At 41.9% G+C, this 22420-nt stretch overlaps 1 protein-coding gene across 15 annotated transcripts in view; it reads right to left on the bottom strand.

Moving 5' to 3' along the window:
- Positions 1–22420, bottom strand: part of LOC135941455 (uncharacterized) — a 48037-nt gene that overhangs the window by 23423 nt on the left and 2194 nt on the right. For 12 of the 15 annotated variants that reach the window (XM_065486985.1, XM_065486984.1, XM_065486988.1 and 9 more), the window contains exons 2-9: positions 17132–17283; positions 15435–15496; positions 14947–15015; positions 6699–6767; positions 5947–6343; positions 4247–5336; positions 2164–2702; positions 439–716 (exon numbers count right to left, since the gene is read on the bottom strand). In XM_065486985.1, the coding sequence (XP_065343057.1) occupies positions 439–716; positions 2164–2702; positions 4247–5336; positions 5947–6343; positions 6699–6767; positions 14947–15015; positions 15435–15496; positions 17132–17283 (2656 nt within the window). Of the gene's footprint in view, positions 1–438; positions 717–2163; positions 2703–4246; positions 5337–5946; positions 6344–6698; positions 6768–8527; positions 8736–13159; positions 13404–14946; positions 15016–15434; positions 15497–17131; positions 17284–20031; positions 20188–22420 lie in introns of those variants that run through there. The other 3 variants (XM_065486991.1, XM_065486992.1, XM_065487000.1) reach the window with 3 other exon arrangements.

The following is a 22420-nucleotide window of genomic DNA, read 5'->3' as shown; positions in this document are numbered from 1 at the left end:
GCAAAATTAACGAAATGTGAACAATTTGTTACTTGAGATACACAAACCCACATTTACACCCACACCGCGCGTGACCGGAAAATTGACTCATGCCTAATTGCCATTCAAGTTGCGCCCTAACAAATTCGCAAAAAAAATCCTGCAAATGCAAATCAAATTGGAGTCGAGTGACGACTTTCTCCGCCTGTTTTACGCCCCCTATTTCTTCAGAGGCAAGAATTTTTTTAAAAAAAAAAGAGTGGCCGGCGTTGATTGATCGATTTGTCACTTTTTAAAAGTTGTAAATCACCCCGACGTGACGTTTGCAAACAAAATTTAAAGAATTTTACAAGCTTACTAAAAATTCGGAAAAACAGAGAAAGAAAGAGATTTTCCTCTCGTGTCGTGTGGTGTATTATTTTTTTATCCAAATTTGTTCACACAGTGGGGCGGACTCACCGGGGCCGTGGCCGTCGGCCGCCTGCTCCTGCGCGGCCATGCTCGTCGGTGCGGCGGTGGCGTCCGACTCGAGTTGCGCGAGCCGCTGGAGTGGGTCTTGCTCGGCGATTGGCGAGTCGGCGCCGACCGGCGGAGCCATCTGTTGCTGCTCGTCGTCAAGAAGCTGCTCTTGCTGGCGCCGTTCCTCCTCCAGCTGTTCCATCTGCTGCCGCAGCATCCGGAACTGCCGCTGCCCCTGGATCTCCACGGCGATGTCGCGCTGCTTCGAGATGTGGTACCTTTTTTCCAACGCACGGAACACTCAGTTTTTTTGTTCGCGAAATCGATGCTCGCTCCTTGCTTGCTAATTCGCAAATTTCGGTCGTGTCTAATTTTGGCGCTTTTTTAATTTATTTTTCTAGACAGAGATCATTTACTCCCGCGTTCCACTTTTCTATTCGATTTCTTTAAATCTATTTCTTCCTATTTTTATTTTGGTCTTACGTAACCTGTACAAACAGAGCTAAAACCAAAAACAACTCTATTATTGTTGTTGAGTTGTCTGACGTCAAGAGTTTGACACATGGAGGGAACAGCTATCTTTTTAGCCACTCGTGACAGTTGGCAGAAACGGAAAATAAATTTAGTTTTTGGTTAGAAATAATGAATTACTACTTGAAAAAGGTATGGCTTAACTCTCAGGAAAGGATGATATTTTTGTGTCGTGGGAAAATACTTTTACGTGTTTTCAGCAGTTTTTAATATTATTTAAAAAAAATACCCCGCAGTACCAAAAAAAAAACGCAACGAAATTGCACTCTTCTTTGGCTAATGGATTCTGGCACCAAAACAAAAAAAAACGCAAACAAAATTTTTCTAATTTTTTTCGCGTTTTTCAAATGTTTCAAACTCCCAAATTTCGGGTTCTAAGCATCACAATTGCAAAAATTACCCACCGTTAGACTCGTCTTGACCTCTTCTGAGCAACTAAATGGTTTAGGGGGTGCTCACCCCCATCCCCTTCCATCCCCATTGCTTCAATTTTGATAAAAAGCGACCACCGTTCCTGGCAGCGCTCACTGTTGCATTTTTCAAGCTGTATGGCAACTTAGGGGTGGAAATAAAACACCCCAAAATCCTTCAGCTACTCAGAAGGGATTGAGATGAGTCCAACAGTGGGTAGTTTTTGCAATTGTGATCACTAAAACCCGAGATTTGGAGGTGCAAATTTAACAAAATGTGAAAAATGTGCTACTTTTTTCGAGTTTTTTGCATTCTTTGCACTTCCAAATCTCGGGTTCTAATTATCAGAAATTCAAAAACTACCAACCATTAGACTCATCTCAACCTCCCCTAACTAGCTGAGGGGTTTAGGGGGTGGCAACCCCCAAATTTCTATATTTCCACCCCCTTGAAAAATTAAAAAAAAAATTGTAATGACGGAATTTTTTATTACTTTTCAATTTTAAATTTAAATGGTGTACTTGAAAAATTGTCAGAGAGACATTTTTGGAGAAATTGAGGAAATTTAAAAGAAAAAAACTGCACAGTAGAGGAAATTTTGACCATTCCAACCGCAAATTTTAGATTTTCTCAGGAGAAAAATGGAATAAATTTATTTCTTGAGTAAGAAATTAATAAGTTGCACAAAACTTAAGTTTAAGTCAGAAGTAAACACCGGCGGCGAGTGCGTGAGCAAGCAAGGCGCGAGCAGCGAGCAGCGTGTGGAGCTCGAGCGCGTGGTACCTGTCGACTTCGAACTTGCGCGCGGTGGTCATGACGGACTGCGTGTGGCTCTCGTCGATGGAGAGCTCGTCCTGCAGCCAGTCCTGCAGCATCTTTTCGGCGTCGGGCGACGCCTCGTCGACGCCCATGGCGTCCGCGGAAGGTGCGGGGGCGGCGGGCAGGGGGCGCTGCTCGTGGTAGGCGCGGCGCTGGGCGAACTTGCAGTGCAGGTCGAGCAGCAGGGCGGCCCGTTCGCGCGTCAACTGCGGCTCGGCGCGCTGCTGCGCCGGCGACAGGCCGACCGCGATGGCCCCGAGGCCCGTGGGGAACCAGCGCGGCGCCGGTGGCGGCGGCACCGGCCGCCGGGCTAAATTCGGCCGGCTTATTTTTAAGTCGGCCGCGCTGGCCAGGCCCCAAGCCAGCATCAGCTCGCGCCCGCGCGCCAAACGGCCCACCGCCGACACGCACAGCGTCCGCAGACTCGGCACGACCCCGCCCCCCGCCGTCCACCCGCTGCTGCACGCCGAGGAACACGGCGAACCAACGTAGATCGTCGTACCCTGAAATACGACGCTGCATCCCTCGACCTTCCAAACGACAGCTCACCGAAATCGGATTTGAATTTGGCCTTCTAATTAATTAAAAATTTGTTTTTTGTTTTAAAAAATGATATTACATGAAAATAAAACCCTAACGGACCAAATTTTGACTAAAAAATGCCCGAAAATCGAATTTTACGAATTTTTCCGGTTACGTCCCTTTTTTGAGCAAAGGAAATTAATTGCTTCCGGGGTGTGAAAAATTATGAAAATTTAATTTTGAGAAGATAAAAAATAGTACTTTTGAGTCTTGAATGTTATTTTTTATTTTTTTTAAAAATTGCAGATTTTCAAAAGGGGTGTGTGTTTGGCCTGATTAAAATTCAGCAATTGATAGAAGCGTCAATAACTGCCAAAATTCAGAAAGCTGATTAAATTTCCAGTTTTTTTCCTATTGAGCAAAATTTTCTCAAGTTAACTATTTTCGCACAAAATACGTCTGAATATTACAACTGGCCGTTAGAGAACTTTTAAAATATTCTCGGGAAAAATTAAAAACCAAAATTAATTTAAAATATTAAAAAAAATTATTTTTTATAATTTCTATGAATTGCACGTGCGAACTTTTCCACTGGGACCTTTAAAAAGTTTTGAAATCTTGGAATTTACAGTCTTAGAAATAAGTGCTCTGCTTGTCTACAGTTTATTTTATTTTCTGTACAAAATAAAATATACAAATTAGCCGAAATGGTCGATGACCGACCGTCAGAAAAAACCCCAGCAATAAACGTTAAATAGGCCAATTTCAAAGTCGCGTTTCGGTCATTGTCGATGCCACGCTGGCGTTCAAGGGCAACAGCCTACTCGTAGCAAAAAGTCTTCTTGGACCAAAACAAACATCGCGCCCGCCAGAACCCCTTTTTCTTATGCAACCTGCTCGCCGCCGAGAAGGAGCGTCCAATTATATTTGCAAAACTGAAGGGGCAGCTTGACCTACAATTATAGTGTCGTTTCTGCTCCATAATTCATGATGCAAACAAGATATTTTGCTTTTGAATTTTAAATTTTCTAAAATTTAAAGAGGATTGATACAGGGCGACAATTGAAAATTATTTAAATTGTTAATTGGACCGACAAACATTTTTTTTCTACAATTTGCAACCATCAAAAGGAGAGAAAAAATTAAAATTTTCAAATTTTCGCCAAAATTTGCAGCGCTTGAGCACATTTTCTTGGCAGATTTCGATTCCTCTGGTCGAGATCTGTGCGAAACCTTTTAGGGAAACACTTTGTTGCGAAATAAAATAGCATTTCAAATAAGGAGACAGTCCTCACCATTTGTCTCAAAAAATTAAACTGCTCCTTAAATCAATTTTGGCTTCGGCTGAATCTTAAGGGATGATTTCATGCATTGACAAGGATTTTCCAGGATTATTTTAGTGTTTTCAGTATCAATCCTCTTTAAAAATCCGCGTGTTTGTCTCTCCCCTGGCTGAAGACTTTTAAGCAAAACAATTTCGAGTGGCTATCGTGTCCGTATCGCGTTGGCTTGCAAACAAACTCACCTGGGAAGCGTTCGAGTCGAAGGAGGCAGAGCGCGATCTGGCCTGCAGCGATACGGGCGTTCTCGATAAGCCGCTTTTGCCTGCTTCGTTATCGGATGAGTCGAAATTCGCTTCCGCTGGCGGCGGCGGCGAAGGTGAGTTTTGCAGCGAGTTTTGTAAAACTTGGGCCAGCCTGCGGGTGACCTCCTCGAGGGACGTCAGGGTCTGCTCCTCCTGGTCGCCGGTGCGGGGCTCCTGCTCGAGGAACCTGAGCAAATTGGACTCGTCCTGCACCTTTGCGGGCCGGTGCACAGCCTCCATGCCGCTCGCCTCGCGGATGAAGCTGACTAGCTTATCTTTATTAGTCTCAAACAGCGATTTGTCCTCGGCGGCGATCAGCTGCTCGGCGAATTCGTTTATCTGCTCCATTATCACGGGCGACCCGGACACATTGATAAGCTCGTTCATTTCGTCCAGTTTGGCGGAAAACTTGTCCACGATTTCGGCGGAGCGAGCGGCCACGTCGCGCAGCTGCTCGTTCTCCGCCTCGATTTCGCGCTCGAGCATCTCCAGGTTTTCCTCCAGCTGCGCCGCCAGCGCCCGCGGGATCTTCCCCGAGGAACGCGGACTGTCCAGTGTGATGATTTCTGTTTTTGTCACGATTTCGTCTTCGAAAGGGGTCTTCAGGAAATTCAGCTTTGCGATTTCCAGAACTACTTCACTTTTCTTCGTTCGAGGCTCAATGTTTTCTTTGTTGTCAGGTTCTGGAGACTCGATTAGCTCAGAGTTCTGCCTGCAGACCTCTTCAAACTCGGCCTCGATGTTCCTGCCGTCGAGCAGCTCCTCGGCGTCGCAGATCTGCTCGAATTCCTCGCCGGGACACTGTTGGACGCGGATTTGCTGGACGAGCAGCCGTCCCTCGCGGACAAGCACCGGCTCGTAGTCTTCGCTGCGGCAGCGTCCGAAGTCGCCGTCCACGTCCGAACTGCTGCTGTGGTACGCCTCGTAATTCTGCTCCTCCAGGTTCATGATTTTTTCAAACTCGAGGGTGGCCTCGTCCGCGTCCGACGCAACCATTTCCCCGTCGCTCGATAGAAGGCTTTCTTGGGTCCTGCGGCGGGAAATCTTTTTCAAAATTATCTGTCGCAGGTTAAATATGTTGAGGAGTCGCAGAAATGAATTCTGCTCAGGTCTCTTTAAATTCGACATTTTCCTCAATGCCAAATCCGCGTGTATTGTTGCAAAAATAGAATTGTTTGTTCCAATAATCAGTTTTATCTTTTTTAATCTTAATAATACATAGTTTCTGAGCACACCAATCGATTTGTGAGGGTCGAATTAGGTAAAATAGACGTTTTTCCGACCAAAACGTCCAGCGTGAAGTGAGAACTTTTTTCCCGCCAAAACAAAATTAACGTATTTGTGAGGACTGCGCATGCGTGAGAGCTGGCTGGATGTGAAAAACAAGTCATTCATACAGGTTGTTTCTCTGTAAGTGCTCAAACCAGCTCTGACGCATGCGCAGTTCTCGTATTCATATTGTTTTGGCGGGAAAAAAAGTTCGCACGTCAAACTGGACGTTTTTAACGGAAAAAACATCCTCTCTACCTAATTCGACCCTCACGAATCGATTGGTGGGCTCAGAAACTTCGTCAAACACAGTCCTTAAAAGATTTTTGTCTAAATTCCCTCCCGAATTTTTTTCCTGCCCTCCTACTGACCCTCTGATGTCGACGTCCTCATAAATGCTTTGTGCGGCCTCCTCGTCCTCCCTGATGACGTCGAGGCGGCGCAGACTGGGCGGAAAAGTCTCGGCCTTGATGCGTTGCTTGGCCTGCATTTTGGCCTGCTTGGTGGCCACGTGCACCTGGAAGAGTCGGACGAGCTGCTCGGACGCCGCGTCGGACGCGACGATGGCCTCGGCGTAGACGAGCGGGTAGGCGTGCACGGCGGGCGGCAGGGGCGCGATCTGCTCGTCCACTTGCTGCCAGTCCGGTTCGGGCAGCAGGCCGGCGTCCGGCGTGTGCAGCAGACTGTCCAGCTGCAGGGCCAGCTTGCGCGCGCGCAGCCGCCGGCTCCGCTTCTGCCGGCCGCCCACCCGGTGAGACGACGACGAGCCTTCCGGCCCAAGAATCACACCGTCAACATGCGATTTTTGGTCAGTGGTTAGTCTGCGGATGCGGACACGCCACTCCACGCGCAAAAACACACACACGACACGATAAAAAGACGAACGCTGTTCTAAATTCCCTATGGCTCGATCTATCCGATAAATCAGGTAATACGGAGTTTTGCATCCAGTTATGTTTGGATTTTTGACTCTCCTATATGCGTTAGTCACTCTCGTTTCTGGCTTCGTGGTTGTCAAAATAAATGGTGCAAAAAATGGCGAAAAAATGCAAACACCCAAAACCGTAAGATGCAAGCAAATAACTAAATCATCTAACAAGAAGGCAAACATTTTCCGACTTACTCTTCGGTGACTCGTGACTGGCGGGCGGCTGACTTTTCGTCTTGTTCGTACTTGTTGTCTTTTGTGTGGCTGAAACAGTAGAAGAGTTCAAGTAAATTAATGTTGTAATTATTAAAGAAAGGCCAGCGAGTGCATTAAAAATGAATCACCCACCTGTCTTTAAGGAGAAGAAATAAAAATGTATCGTTTAAATGATAAGAAAATGAACCAATGCCGATCAAAATTATAAAGAGAAGGTTTTTCGCGCAAAAACTAGCTGGAAAAATCCACCAGTTTAGGGGTTTTCCGCATTTTTCAGAATTTAACCCCGAAAAGATAACATTTCGCGTTAAAAAAGTCTGAAATGTTGGAAAATTACGATGAGTGTTCAAATTTACAGCTTTGTAAAAATCCCTACAATAAAATTGCATGTGTTTCGGAAAAATGCGCAAATAAATTGCAGAAAGACCCTCAAAAAAGTTTCTGCAATGCCCGAAAAAATGCGGGTTTTTGCGAACTTTGTCTGGAAATAATCCGAAATTTCAAATCTTTACTGATGTGCAAAAAATGGCCTCCAAATAAGGGACACAACTACCGTGTGGCTTTTATTACGCCCATAAAAAACAGGAAAGCCAAAAAGCATCTTCAGCCAAACATTTCTTATAAACCAGTTTAAAATTAAATGCCACGATTTTCGCGCGGTGTCTTACAGGGTGAATAATTTTTTTGAGTTTAGCCATCAAGTGTCTCCTCGAAAAGCAACCCAAAACGACTTGTTAAATTTAAATCTCGCGTACGCAGTGAAGTAACGAAAATGCACAAGTCCTAAATGATGAAAAATATTTAAATTGAATGGGGAAATGTTAATTAAATCCTTCTAATCCTCTACTAGAGCAGTTCTGTATGACTGGCTAGCTAAATTCAACCAAGTTTAGTGATTTAATCTTTTTCGCAAGAAATAATGCCATTCAAATACTTAAAATATCGTCGGTTGCTTCACTCTTGCCCGAAGATTATGACGAAGAAAACATTAATTTAAAGATAAGGAAAAGCGCCAGACATTCTTCGATCTTTGATTTTCCTTTCTTCTCAAATTCTTTTGTCATTCTGCGTAAAACTGACTGTATCAATTCACTGTTTTTATTATTCTATGAATTAAGCTGCAGAAACTGGAATGCATAAAAAATAAAACTTTCAAGGATGAAATTCTGGCGTTTCTTCCTCTATGAACGAATCCTCTTCTTCAACCGATTATATAAGACGTGAAGAAACGGAACAGTGACATCATATAAAGTGGCAAACTTGTTTCATAAAACTCCTTACTTCAGCCTCGGAATAAGGAGTAAGGAGCGTCCAGATTTGGAACTTGAAAAGAGTCGTTTTACAGTAAAAGCGTCCGCGCACCGCCGATAAGAAACATAAAAAAACACACACCTTGGGTCTGATTGTGCGCCTCGGAACACTAAAAAGCGATTGTGCTGCACTTGAAAGGATTATTTTAAACAAATATTGAACATTCGGGATCCTCAAGATTAAAACACACAAAAAATCTGTTGAAAATTCATTCACTATAAAAGCTATAGGGTTTCAAGGTTGAAAATTATCGCTTACCAATAATTTTTATCAAAATAAACTTGCAGTTAGGAAATTATTAAATTAAAATTAAATAGATTTGCGTTGCTTGAGAAGATCCTTAAAATACTTTTGATAAACTCAGTGTTTTCCAACTTAAATTATTTTAGTTTGCAATTATCCAGAAATTTGGCAGTATTAAATAAAAATAAAAATAGACACACTACTTGTTGGCCCACAAAAGTGCACGGGAGAAACGTGGGAAAAAGAAGGCGTACCTTGCGAAACGGCAACAAACACGCGAGCTAGCGAGTGTCCCAATTGACTTGCTATGTGGCGCACCGACAACAAAACAAACACACTGGCAAGCGCGGCACCGACCGACCGACTGACTGCCGAAGTGAAGTGCACCACGGACGGAGATGCGAGCGAGCGGAAGCTGCGAGAGCGCGGCAGCCGCGGCCCCTCCATCCATCCAATCCATCCTTTTCATTGTCGCCGCCGCCGCCGCGTTTGCACTGACGGCAGCGCCTAATGAAATAATCGCTTTTACTGCTGCTGCACGCGAGTCCATGGCATCACCGGTGAGATCAACCGGTCGCAATAAATTATTTTCAGACAAGTGTGTCATCCGTATAGCTTTGTTTCTGCGAAATACGAGCCAACGCCGTGATTTGCAATCTTTGATGGTACATACTTGCAAGTCAAACCGAAATAAACAGATTGCAATCGATCGTTCTGGTTCGGTAAGTTCGGCTGCTGGACAATTAAGTTCATTGTACCATTTTTAAATGGGACATTTTTGCTTCCTGATTTTGGCGCTGGAAAAAAGCACAAATTTATGGTTTTTCTGGTCATTTAACTTTCTAAAAGTTTAGAGAATTGGAAATTTATGCACGTTGAGCACCAGATTCCCGCGACGCGCAGATATGGCGTCTGGTAGAGAACTAGAGAACGGCGGGAAAATGAAATTTATGAAAATAGCTTCAGCACAATGAATATTTTTGTTGTTATTTCTTTACTAACAGCTGGTTAGCCCGGAAATTGGCGAATCGACCATTAAATGGCACATCAGGCTGATGGAAATGTAACAAAATGCGCGGGAATTAAATGATTAGGTCGGCACGTCCCTTTTTCGACGCTTCGAATTGGCTGACTGGATTGGCCTCCTTTATTTCGACGCCATATTGACTTCTGACCCGCGGGAAACCAACACGGATCGCTACCCAGCCCCCGGTGGGAATTACGATTGCGCAGAAGGTTCTAATTTGGATCACGCATGCGCAGTAATGAGTTTCAGCCTCCCTGTGATTTAAAGAAGCGATACAAACATACCGCGCACGCTTAAGATGCGCACAAAATTACTGCGCAGCTTCAAAATTTAAAAAATTATAAATTTCAAAGCCATATTGACTTCTGACCAACAGGAACCAACACAGATCGCAACCTGGTCCCTGGTGGAGTAAAATAAAGTCAAAGCGGAAAATGAATAATTCATACGGAATGTGTTTAAACTTCCAACAGTGCAATTGTTGAAACATTTCAGAAAAAATTAAAATAAAAATTCCTAGCACTCTTTTAAAAAGGTAAATATTCATTTAAAAAAGTGAGTGGCTAAATTATTCTTTCAGTTCTAATGTGAAAGCTAATTTGTCATCATTTAAAAAGAAAAATTGCACGGATCCATTAAATGCCGATTAGTCTGAAATTGCTGACGCACGGCCTGCATACCGTCCGGAGAAATCTTGTCGTCAGAGTTTGTGATTGTCACTTTTATTTGGCCGCAGCACCACCGTGACTCTGTTGATTTCTATATACCAAATAAACGGACGACATTTTCGGCTGTGGCCAAATTTACGGCGTGGAAGCGGAAAAGGCGGAAGGCACAGCGTCGTGTACGTGTAAAACGCAGCTTTTTATCGTCAAAGTTAGCTTCAGGGGCGTAATTCTCTCCAGCTCGAAACATAGGTCACGCGCGCGGCCAAAAGTTATCTCCTCTGCGAAACGAGAGCATAAAAACAACTCGCATCGAGTAGGGGATACCAATTCACATGACGAATGACAGAGATGGAATTTTGTCGGTAATATATATAACTTCGTTTTTTCTGCTGCGTAGGTGTATGTGGCAGTCAGTAAATTTTATTGATTACATGTGACCTTGGAAAATAAATAATGGGTGGTTTCATGTAGAGGACATCAATACTAATTGCATCATTGTGTATTGGGGGTGATTGACTGTTAATTATACTTTATTTTTTTAAAATTATTTAATTTTGGGAAATAAAATAGGGAAAATACATAATTACGGTTTTTACGTGTTATTTTTCAATTCCTTCCGTCGCTATCGATCCAACATCCAACGGTGTGCGGCTATCAAGGGATTTGCTCTTATTTTCCAGCAGGCTGACAGCGACAACGCCCCCCACTTTTTTCGGAAATTTACGCGGCAACCTGGGGAAATTTTGGCTTGGACCCAATCCGCACGGAGAGTTATTATATCCAGCAGTTGTCGGTTCCAATAAATTCAGTCTAAATTATTTTCAAATGGTGAGGAGTTTCTCCTTACTAGAAATTTGATTTTATTTCACAACAAAGAGTTTTTCTACAACGCTTATGGACAGATCTCGACCAGAGAAATCGAAATCTGCCAAGAAAATGTGCTCAAGCGCTGGAAATTTTGGAGATTTGAATTTGAATTGCATCCAACAATTCGAATAATTTACAATTGTCACTTTGTATCGATTCAATTGAACTTTAATTTCTTTCTCCATTCGTTTTCCTGTGTTTTTTTTTTGTATTTTAAATTGCAAAATTAACCCGATTGATTTGTGCGGCGCATAATATATAATATGGAGAGTTTGTTTACGCGATGACAATGAGCTCATGCGCAATAATTAATCAGCGCGAATTGAATGGAGCGGGCGAAGAGTGGGTGTGACGTGGGAATGCAGGGCGGCACAATTATTGCTGATACGCATCGTGAATCTCCGTTCTTTATGTGGATCGAGCGCATTACCGAATATCAAACACCGCGCCCGACGCTCCTTCCTGTTTGCCCTCTCGCTCGTCAGCCCGCGGCCGCGCTTATTTTCCTCTGTGCGATTTAAGTCAGCAAATGGCGCAAAGGTGCACCCATCAAACTGCACTTCTGCCTCGCCAACATCTCCTATTGCTATTATTTAATCCTTCTTTGTCCTCCCTGCTAGATTAGAATGCACCGATTCGGGTTGGCACGCTGTCAAGTTGAACCATCTTCAACCCGAAGACGATTAAAATTCCGCACGAAAAGGAGATTAAGTTGAGTGACTTTTGACAAATTTCTAAATTGGAGCAGATTTGGCTTTTTGGGATTTGGTACCTACTGTTTTCCTTGCTTAAAATCAATAGAGAAAATTATTTGAAATGCAAAATAATAAAAAAGACCTTTGCTACAGTAAAAATTCAAATTGTTCGAATTTTCTCCTAAATTTCCATGGCTTAAGCACATTTTCTTGGCAGATTTCGATTCCTCACGTCAAAATCTGTCCAACAACGTGCGAAACCTTTCAGGGAAACTCTTTGTTGTGAAATAAAATTGAATTTCAATTAAGGAGACAGTGCTAGCTTTGCAACTACTTTTCCCAAACATTTGCACTGCTACTTAGCTCAATTTTGGCTCTGTAGATTACTTAAAACAATATTAAATGTTAAATGACCATGAAGATTAATTTTAAATAATTAATTCTATTGCAACTTGTATTTCACAAAATTAATATTGGATTTTAAACTATTAATGACAATTTTTCATTCCATCGGTCTTATTTGTCACAAAAAAAATATTTTTTAGTGGGTTCGAGCTGGATATATCAGGAAAATGCGGGAAGAACCGCACTTCAAGTGCTTTACGAGCTCTTTTTGTGCAAAAAATAGTGGAGAATTGATAATTAGATGAACCACACTTATTTTACTACCAATATTTTCACAGATTTCCCTTAAATTTTACATGAGTTATGAGTTGCCAGTCTTCCCAGATTCTTTAACCATTCCAAAAACAAAATAGTACATAACAATCGCCGATTTTGTAATGTGCAAAAATGCACCACTTTTTTGCAAAAATAAACAGATGGAAAAAACCACCAGCATTTTCCTGAATTTAACCCCGAAAAAGATCACATTTCGTGCGACATAAAATTCAGAAATATTGCAAAATTTCAATGCGAGAGTGTTAAAATTTCCGGTGAAACCCAGCGGGGTCCAGATTCATGCGACGCGCAGATATGGCGTCCGGTGGAGTGTGGCGCGAAAAAAGGGTCACGTGAAAATGCGGGAAAAGAACCAAGTTTCCTATTGGTCAATATTGTGACATTATTTGCATTTCTAGTACTTAATTGTGTCTTTTGGATCGTAAAAACAAACTACGGCAATCCAAAGAGAGCTTTTTGTTTCCCACAAGACGCCATCTTGGATCTGCGCAGTGCGAACCAATTTTATCGCACATCTGGACCCCACTGAGCTCCAGAACTTTAAATTTTCATTACAATTTGAGACAAAGAAGACAGAGTCAAGCGAGTATTTTAAATTAGGCTCTGTTTATTTATTGCAACGTACTGCCAATAAAAAAAATTATAAAATCAAAATAAGTCAGAGCCCTCTCTAGTTTTTAGTAAAAACATTGAATCTGCTGTCGTTAGAAACTCCTTAAAATAAATATAATTTTTGAGGCCCACCTAGGGCAATAATTAACGTACTTCCAGAAACAAAACGTTTTAAAATCAATTTAAATTATTTCAGCCGCGTTTTATATTTATTTTACCAGATCCCCTTTAATTTAATATATTAAAAATTCAAATTTCAGTGTTGCAAGCGCGATCAATTCCCGGCACGTGACCACTCAAGCCCGATTTTGAGGGTCACTTGAGTCTCTGGCTCACCAGGCTGTCTGGGGACGGAGGCGGCTGCGGCGGCGGCGGCGGATGCTGCGGCCCTCCTCCTGCCCTTCATCTTGAGCCGCTTGCAGGGCGGCTGGTAGAGGGAGGCCTGGTGCAGGGCGAGGCTGCTGTAGCGCGCCTCGCGACTCGGCGCCGCCGTCGCCGCCTCGAACCTGCTCTGGAAAATCTTGCACGGCCAGCAGACGAGAATTGCAGGCTTTTTCAGGCCCATCTCGCCGCACACGCACACACAAACCGACTGATTGCAGGCAGGACACGGAGGAGCCTCGCGGCGGCCAAGGAGGAATAATCGCCGGCACGAACCGCTCCTTTCCATTGTTCTCGCGAGCGGAACGCAGCAACTCGGCTGCAATTATGTGTGTATGCGCCTCCGTGTCTTGACATTTGCTTCCCCTCGCGCACCATTTGACTAATGTTCTTCATTTTCCACTTTGTCTCATTTTTTGTTCGAGCAGTGAGTGAGTGGGCACCACTGTAATGTGTATAGCACGTTTGCTGACATATTAAAACAACCATCCACGGTTCACGGAGCGCTCTGATATTTTATGGCTACGAGAAGTGCTGCTGTCTAGAGAGACGCTATAATATATGTTATAGCAATAAAAATTTCGCCTGTAATAGCACTTGAAATGTTTACTCTTAATTATTAATTGGTGCTAAAAGCGAATTTCATTTTGTCTCCAATTTAAACTGATTTATTTTATTTCGAATTTTACCGGTTAACTCTTTTTTTGTAAAGGAAATTAATTGCTTGCAGGGTGAGAAAAATTATGAAAATTTAACTGTGAGAAGATAAAAAAATATTAATTTTGAGTCTTGAAAGCTATTCTTTATTATTTCAAAAATTGCAGATTTTCGAAAAGGGTGTGTGTTTGGCCTGATTAAAATTCAGCTGTTGATAGAAGCGTCAAAAACTGCCTAAATTCAGAAAGCTGATTAAATTTCCAGTTTTTTCCTACTGATCAATTTTTTCTCAAATTCTCTATAATCGCAAAAAAATCGTCTGAAAATTTAAACTTGCCGTTAGAGAACCTTTTAAGTTTTTTTGGAAAATAAAAAAATATCCAAAATTAGGTTAATTTATTCGAGAATCATCTCAGGATTTTTTTTTCATTTCATTAATGTGATTTAATCGGAAAAGACCTTATTATTTTCGGAGAAATTTAAACTGCCCATTTTAGCAAGGAGTCCGAGTTTTTCCCTGTAGATCAGCAGCTATATGGACCGGAGAGAGAAACAAAGCAGTGTATTTCTGAAAGATGATGAAATTCCAGCTTTCCCCATGTGTTACAAACCTTACTAGCAGCCACCTCTTTTCCGGAAAATCAGTGTTAAAGTTTGAAACTCCTTTCCGATATTTTGCACAATTTTCTAATTCATTCCAAGATGGCAACAATAAAACTTGTTTCATTAGCACATTATTTCCTAATTTTTTATAACTTTCCCGCAAGCCGTTACATTTTCCAAAGTTCCCCTCTGTCAGCCTAAAGTCTAAAAACACAATTTTCCCGGAAAATAGTAAAATTTCCCATCGATCTATTCGTTTTGTCAAATTTGTACCAGTTTCCGCGAGTTTGGAATTTATCTAAAATTTTGGGATTTTCCTAAAACTTGTTTGGTGACTGTCCAAATTTCGGTCATGCCCAGAAATATTTAAATTACTCAATAAAAGTGTGTCAAAGTCGAAAATTCTGCGTTGAATTTAAATTACGTGTGTAATTTCCCAGCGAGTTAAATTTTTAGAAACCGAAAGAACAATTTGTACTCACCTAGACTAATTTCAGAAGCGTATTCTTTTGATTCCTTTATTTCTCCAGTTTCTGAAGTTTGTTTCTCAGCTGAAAAATAAAACAAAAATCAGCTGATTATTATTTTATTCCGAAATTTGATTTAAAATCCTTTTTTTATTCTTTCCACTTGCTCCAGAAGCAGCCTTTATTTAATAATCACACGCCAACAAGTGAATTTTACAATATATATAGGTTTTAACACGAGCTTGGGGAGATTGAGATGCGTGCACATAAACAGATTCGCACGCGAACAAAACACGACCATTATATGATGCCATAAAAATAAGAGGCAGCGCGAGAGAATAAGGAGGAAGAAGTTGCGGGAGAAAAAAGCGAGCCAAATGAGCGTTCGAGGAATAATAATAAATAGAGAAGAAAAAGAACACAGCGTTGGAGAGGGTTGGTGGGGGTGCAAACGAATTAGCAAATAATGTGCTGTATCGAATTAAAAAAGATCAACTACTCACTGTTGTGTTCGGGTTGCGGCGGAGTGGCTGCTGGCTTGTGCGGCCGCCGCTTCGAAGGGTCCCTGCGAAATCATAGAGGAGAACGAATAGAGATGGAGCGAAAGAGAGAAAGAAAGGCAGTCTGGTTGGCGCCGGCCGTCTGGCAGGACGAAAGCCCATCGATCCGTCGCACAAGAAGAGCGCGCTATCTCGCGTTATCGGGCCAAAGCGAACGTCCGACCGACCGACACCACCCACCCACACCCTCTGCCGCGCGCGCGCTCGCTCGCACCAATTAATTAACCCCCCGATTGTCGACCGGCCGGCCCGACAGCTTTTGATGAAATGCAAGTGCGTCGAATCGGTAATTAGATGCGAGCACGAAACTGCCAGTTGATGCTCTCAAGTCGCAAAAACAACACGTTAATCGATCATGATGGCGGAAAATAACTTTCACAGCCACCAAAAATAGGTAAATTAACGTAAAATTTAGTGCAAAAGGAGAGTTGCCAGTTAATTAAAGTAAAGCTTTCAAGAAAATTTTGTGAAAAATACTTTTTAAATGAAATTAATACGTTAAAAAATTTAGGAAAAGCTAAAAAATCCGTTTAAATTTTGAATATAATATTTTACTGCACCAAAAACCGTAAAAATCAACCTTTTTTAACTCCGACACTCGGCATACTGAATTTCGGAATTGTGGAACTTTGCCAAAACTTGTCTTCTCACTGTCAGCAAATAAAAAAGTCTGCTACATGAGTGCAAAACCAATATACAACTATTTAAATTGTTTTTAACACCTCAAAAATGTTAGGAAAACACTTACTTGAATATTTTAACAAGTTTTAAATTATTAAACATTGGTTACTTGCACGAAATAGCCGAATAAATAAAAAAAATCAGGGCAAATAACTTAAAGACGGTCTTTGACGAAGTTTCTGAGCCCACCAATCGATTCCTCAGGGTCAAATTAGGTAAAAAGGATGTTTTTTCCGTTAAAAAAGTGCAGCGCTACGTGCGAACTTTTTCCCGCCAAAACAAAATGAATGCGAGAAGCGCGCATGCGTCAGAGCTTGACAAAGAAGTATATTCGTACAGGCTGTCTCTCTGCAAGTGCTCAAACCAGCTCTGACGCATGCGCACTTCTCGCATTCATTTTGTTTTGGCGGGAAAAAAAGTTCGCTCGTTGCACTGCACTTTTTTAACGCAAAAAACATCCACTTTACCTAATTCGACCCTCAGGAATCGATTGGTGGACTCAGAAACTTCGTCAAAGATGGTCTTGAAAAATTATTTTTTCCTTTAACTAATTTTTTATTAATAAGATCTTTATATTAAACTTTCACGTGTGGCTAGCACTAAACTTTAGAGCGGTGTGAGGTGTGAGAGGCGCGAAAAACCTGTTTTTTATTATTGACTGATTTATGATTTAGACGGTTGACTTTTAATCCCATTCAACAAACGAAAAATAACATGAATTTGCATAATCAGGTCGATTTAATCCAGATTACTTATCCTTCACAAAAAAATCCATTAAACAACATGTATATGTCACTGTCTGATTTGTCAATGTATAAAAAAATCCTTTTTTTGAATAAAAAATGTTCCCTCGAAGCATTTTCAAGAGTCGGGTGAAAGCTGCTTTGTCTCTTCTCTTCTCTTTCTTGTGTGTCGTTCGTCTTATTGTGTTGGAAAGGAAGGAAGGAATTAAAACTCACTGCGAGAGGGTGAGTTGGAGGGTGTCGCCGGCGGCTTTAATCAAAGCGTGCGCCTCGCAGTTTGGCAGGCCGATCGTCGGCTGGCCGTTGATGGACGTTATCACCTCACCCTCGCGAACTGACTCGTCGAACGCCTTGCTGCCCGGATTCACCTGTCAACAACAACAAAAATTCCTCATTGTATTGCATTTTCCTCTCAGGTGTCCTATAATCAACAATGGCGATTGTTTCTGCCAAAATCGCTTTAGTAGGCCACCGGCAATGCCAGCAATAATTATTATCCCGACGAGTTTCACTTTCAATAATGAAATTCAAGGCTGTGCGCGTTGAGCTAAATGGAAAGTGCGCAAAAATTGCACATGCTCTTCAGTATTCCAAGCTCGTTTTTCGCTGATAAGCGTATTTTTATTTTTTATCCCGTGAGAGTTTTCCAATACACCGTTAAAGCCGCATTCCGAGGCTTTGAATGAGAGAATACTAAACAATTCTCCGGCCTGAAGAGAAAAATATAAATATTGTGATTTGCCTGACAAATTTTCATTCAATATTTTTAAGAAGCAGCAAAAATTAGATCAAAGTTCGCTGCTGGCGATCGTAGCAAATAGACGAATCCTGGTTGTGCAATTAGCGATGCGAGCTATGTCGCTGTTGTAAAAAATAATAATGTGTCACGCGAAGCTCGCTTTCGGCGTGCATACAAATCAGCCGGCCGAGCTTGTGATACTTCGCCTTGCACACCTGGACCCGCATGCCGCAATAAAAAGGCGGTAAAAGGCCACAGCGTGAGCACTAACGACCAAAATTCAATCGGTTCTTGTTCCAAATTAAAACAAAATCAACACGGAGCAAATAAACAGAATTTATTATAAAATCATAAAAAATTAAATTGTGCGCTTGATAATTTTAAAAAATCACAAAAATAAGTGTTTGCTGAAATTGCGTGCCGAAGTTGAAACACTAATCGACTAAATTGTCGTGTTCGCGGTTGAGGAAGAGTCAATCATCGAGGTTGTGATGTTGACCAACACCCCAGAGGTTGAATTATTAACGCCGACGGTCGAGGGAGATGTTGTGGTTGTTGTGGTTGTGTTGCTTGCAGGAGCGAAGAAGGGAAATGCAACGGCCAGTTTATATGGCACTGCTACCACTGTTGTGTTCACGTAGTTGCCGAAAATTAAAGAAGATGAGCTGTTTGAGGTGTTGCTTGGCGACGAAGTTGTTGACGGAGATGTTCTGGTTGTGGTTGTGTTGCTCGAAGGAGCGAAAAAGGGGAATCCAACAACAGACAATTTATAGGCAACAGCCACGACAGTGGTGTTCACATAGTTGCCGAAAATGATGGAAGATGTGGTGTTGTTTGGTGATGAAGCTGTTGAGGGAGAGGCTGTGGTTGTGGTTGAGTTGCTCGAAGGGGCGAAGAAGGGAAAAGCAACAGCCAGTTTGTAAGGAACGGCCACAACAGTTGTGTTTACGTAATTACCAATAATGATAGAAGATGAGCTGTTCAAGGTGGTGGTTCTTGGCAACAAAGTTGTTGAAGGAGAGGCTGTGGTTGTGGTTGAGTTGCTCGAAGGAGCGAGAAAGGGAAATGCAACAGCCAATTTATAAGGAACAGCCACGACCGTTGTGTTCACATAGTTGCCGATAATTGAGGTGGTAGCGTTACTTGGTGAAGTTGTTGTGTTGCTCGAAGACAAGAAGAATGGAAATGCAACTGCTAATTTATACGGAACAGCCTCGACCGTCGTGTTAACATAATTTCCGAAATTAGTGGAGGTGCTTGTTATTGGTACTGAGGTTGTTGTCGGGTTGGAGTTGGTATCAACGGAATCAGGAGCTTTTGTTGTTGCGTTGACTGCCAGAAACACCGGAAGTGTAAAAGGAACTGCCACAACCGTCGGCTTCAAAGTTGACGTAGTGCTGGAAGAAGTTGGCATCTCTGGAGTGGAAGTCAACTGTCTAATTGTAGACGAAGTGGTAGAACTTGCGCCACTTGTGGTCGGCGCTGTTTCAGAAAAGGAGAGGCTGCTGCTCAGGATGGAAACCGAAGGAGCTGTAGTCGCCGGAGATTTAGTTGTGATAATCTCGGCCATTGGCTTGAGCAGTGGAATCATCACTGCTGCTACGTTTGCATTTGGTGAATTTTTGGTGGTGCTGATCTGCGTGAGCCCTTTTGTTGAGCTTCTGAATTGAGTGACGTTATTTTTTATGTTTTTTGTGGTTCTTTTCTTAGTCGTAGTGGTGGCTTTAGTGGTTTGCTTCTTCTTGGCGGCTGGAGTGGTGGCCTTTAGCGGTTTCTGCTTGCCCATTACCTTTTTCTTGTTTGCTGCCTTCGGTTTGCTGGGCTCTTTGCCTTTTCGTAAGTTACCATTTTGATTATTTTTGTTTTTGGCCGGAGCCTGTTTTTTGGGACTATTAACGGCCGGTTTTCCCTCTCCCGGATCGAAATTTAAGGCAATTACGGCCACAAGTACAAGGAGCCAAACCTATTGAAATTACTCGAATTATAATAAATATATTTCTTCCCTGTAATTATTCATCTACCTGCAAAGTTCTCATCTGGCGTGCTGTGCTTTTGCGTCAATGTAAGATCTGATGGGAAAATGGGAGCTTTTATATATTTTTCCGATTTTCCCACGTGCCTTTGATTGTCTAGATGATAACAATTAATAAGAGGAAATTAAAATTTCCCCCTGTTGTCCAAAACTTTGCATCCCGTGCGTGCGGCCGTCAACCGTCATCAACAAAATAAATTTAATCAACTCTTTTGCATCATCAAACGCGAGTGAAAACATTAAAACGAATAAATACGCAGTTGAAATTGTAATAATTAATCCACGCGACAGTTACAATTTTTTGTCCTCGACAAACGAATAATAATAAAAAAGGGAAAACCCTACCAGCGAGTTGTCGACCCCAAAGTGTCTGTTGCGCGTGCAGAACTTGAGCATGTTGGTTGTCCAGACAGCCTACGTACGTTTGACTGGTCACTCGAGCATAATATATATTATTTCAGTGCGGCCGTTCGTTTTATCAGCGCGATAAACTAACTCCCACTGGCCAACGCCGCCGCCGCCGACTCACTACACCGTCCGAAAAAACGATTGTCAGCGAAACGTGTGCGCCGCATGTAAACAACTAACGTTTCCTCAAACTCTCGACACACGGCGTCTTCGTTCCCCTGCAGGTAGAAAAAGAAATTAACCTCCACGGCTGAAGGTGGAATGTGTACCTGCTGATCGGAAAAAGGGGCGCCGCGCGTTCTTGCTTCTTGCTTGATTGCTTTACCACCAACTCGCGTTTCGACAGCCTTTTTGTGAGGGTCAAGAGGTTTTTCAGGTATAATATTATTACACAATAGCGAATTATTTCATAAAGAGAACATCTTGGAATTTCTTTTATTGGGTAAAAGCATTCTTAAATTGTATCAGAAGTCTTTTTTTGCATTAATTAATGGTCAAATGACTCACGCAAGAAAAAGTTTCCATATCTTCAAGTTCAAGTTGGAGCACTTTATTTTAATCGCGTGGTGCGTGCCGTCTCGCTCCATTAAGAAGCTACTTGACATTGAAACTCGTGACGTCTGCGCGGATATAAATCTGCAGCAAAGTGAAATCCACCTCCGCTCTTAATTTCGCATGCAAATTGACGCCGTGAAATGCCTGATTTACATGAGCAGCCGTAACTCAACTGATCATCGAGATTAATGGCACCTTCACTTTCAATTACACGTGATGAAATATGAAAATCGTAATTCACGGTGCTTTAAATTTTTAAATAATATTATAGTAATTTAAACGGGGTATTTTGTGATGCGCAAAAATGCACTACTTGTTTTTAGATCGAAATTAAATGGTAAAATTTTTGGTATTTTGATGCAACCAGTCTTTTATCTTCAATAAAAATGCACGTGTTTCGGAAAAATTGCAGAAAAATAAGCAAAAAACATTTTCCCCGGAAAAATGCTGTTTTTTGGGAGCACTGAATTTCAGATAATAGTGTTTTCCACCAATTAATTACTTTATTTTCCACGTAGACAGTCTTAAAATGTTAAGAGTATTTCAGTTTTTATTGAAAAATAAAATTCTTGTGAGCGCGGTTCATTCAATTTCCAACAAAGGATGGAATTTGATTCAAACTTGCCCACAGTTACACAACTTTCATTACAACACGATAGTCTCTATGGCGTAAAATATCCATTCACACCTTCCCCTCAAGCTTATTGAAAACTTCGAGTTAACAGAGAAAACAAACAAATAAAATTCCGTGTCTTAATGTCTTCGAAGAAATGGACGTTCCAGAAACTGAAGTGCATCCAAAATGTAAATAAGCATTTGGCCCTTTTAAAGGAGTCCATGCACTGGGCTGACACACATGCTAGGCATATAGTCGAGTTAATTAGCGTGATAGAGTGGATGATGGGTGGACTCCCGACTTGTCACTGTTTTATGCCGAGCACACACGCCCTTTCCTGCCTGTCTGCGCGCTCACTGCCAAGGTCTGCACCCAAAAATTTCATCCTCGCTTTCAATCTGATTTCAGTTGCATCACAAACAGCAAAAAACTATTAAAAATGACCATTGAATTTCTGAAAATTAAATAAACATAAATTTATTTTAATTTTGAAAATTAATTTTTTATTAAAAACCATCAGGGGCCGGATTCACGCGACGTGCAAACATGGTGTCTCTGGTAGAATACGGCGGGAAAATGAAAATTGTCACGAAAATCACTTGTTTTTTCTTTACTAACAGCTGATTAGCCCGGAAATTGGTGAATCGACCGTTAGAAGGCATATCAGGCTAATGGAAATGCAACAAAATTCGCGGGAATGAAATTATTAGGTCGGCACGCCTCTTTTTCGACGCTTCTGATTGGCCGCTGGACTGTCTCCTGATTGGCCTCCATTATTTCGACGCCATATTGATTTCTGACCGGCGGGAAAACCAACACATCCGGCCCCCCGGTGGGAATTACGACTGCGCAGAAGGTTTTAATTTGGGCTACGCATGCGCAGTGATGAGTTTCGGTCTCTCTATGATATTTAGAAGCAATCTGAACATTCTGCGCATGCTTAAGATGCGCACAAATTTACTGCGCAGCTTAAAAATGGGCGGATATTCAAAAATTATAAATTTCGACGCCATAATTGACTTCTGACCGGCGGGAATCAACACAGATCGCAACCCAGCAGGAATAATAATCCACAAGTCACCTTTAAAAAATAAATGATAAAAAAGTTTTAATTATTGTCCGTGTGGCTGAGAGTTTCAAAGTTTTTTGCAATGA

The sequence above is a fragment of the Cloeon dipterum genome, chromosome 3, assembly GCF_949628265.1.
Source record: "Cloeon dipterum chromosome 3, ieCloDipt1.1, whole genome shotgun sequence".
NCBI classification, from domain to species: Eukaryota; Metazoa; Arthropoda; class Insecta; order Ephemeroptera; family Baetidae; genus Cloeon; species Cloeon dipterum.
The sequence above is the reverse complement of the archived record's forward strand: the minus strand, read 5'-3'. Positions and strand labels throughout refer to the sequence as shown.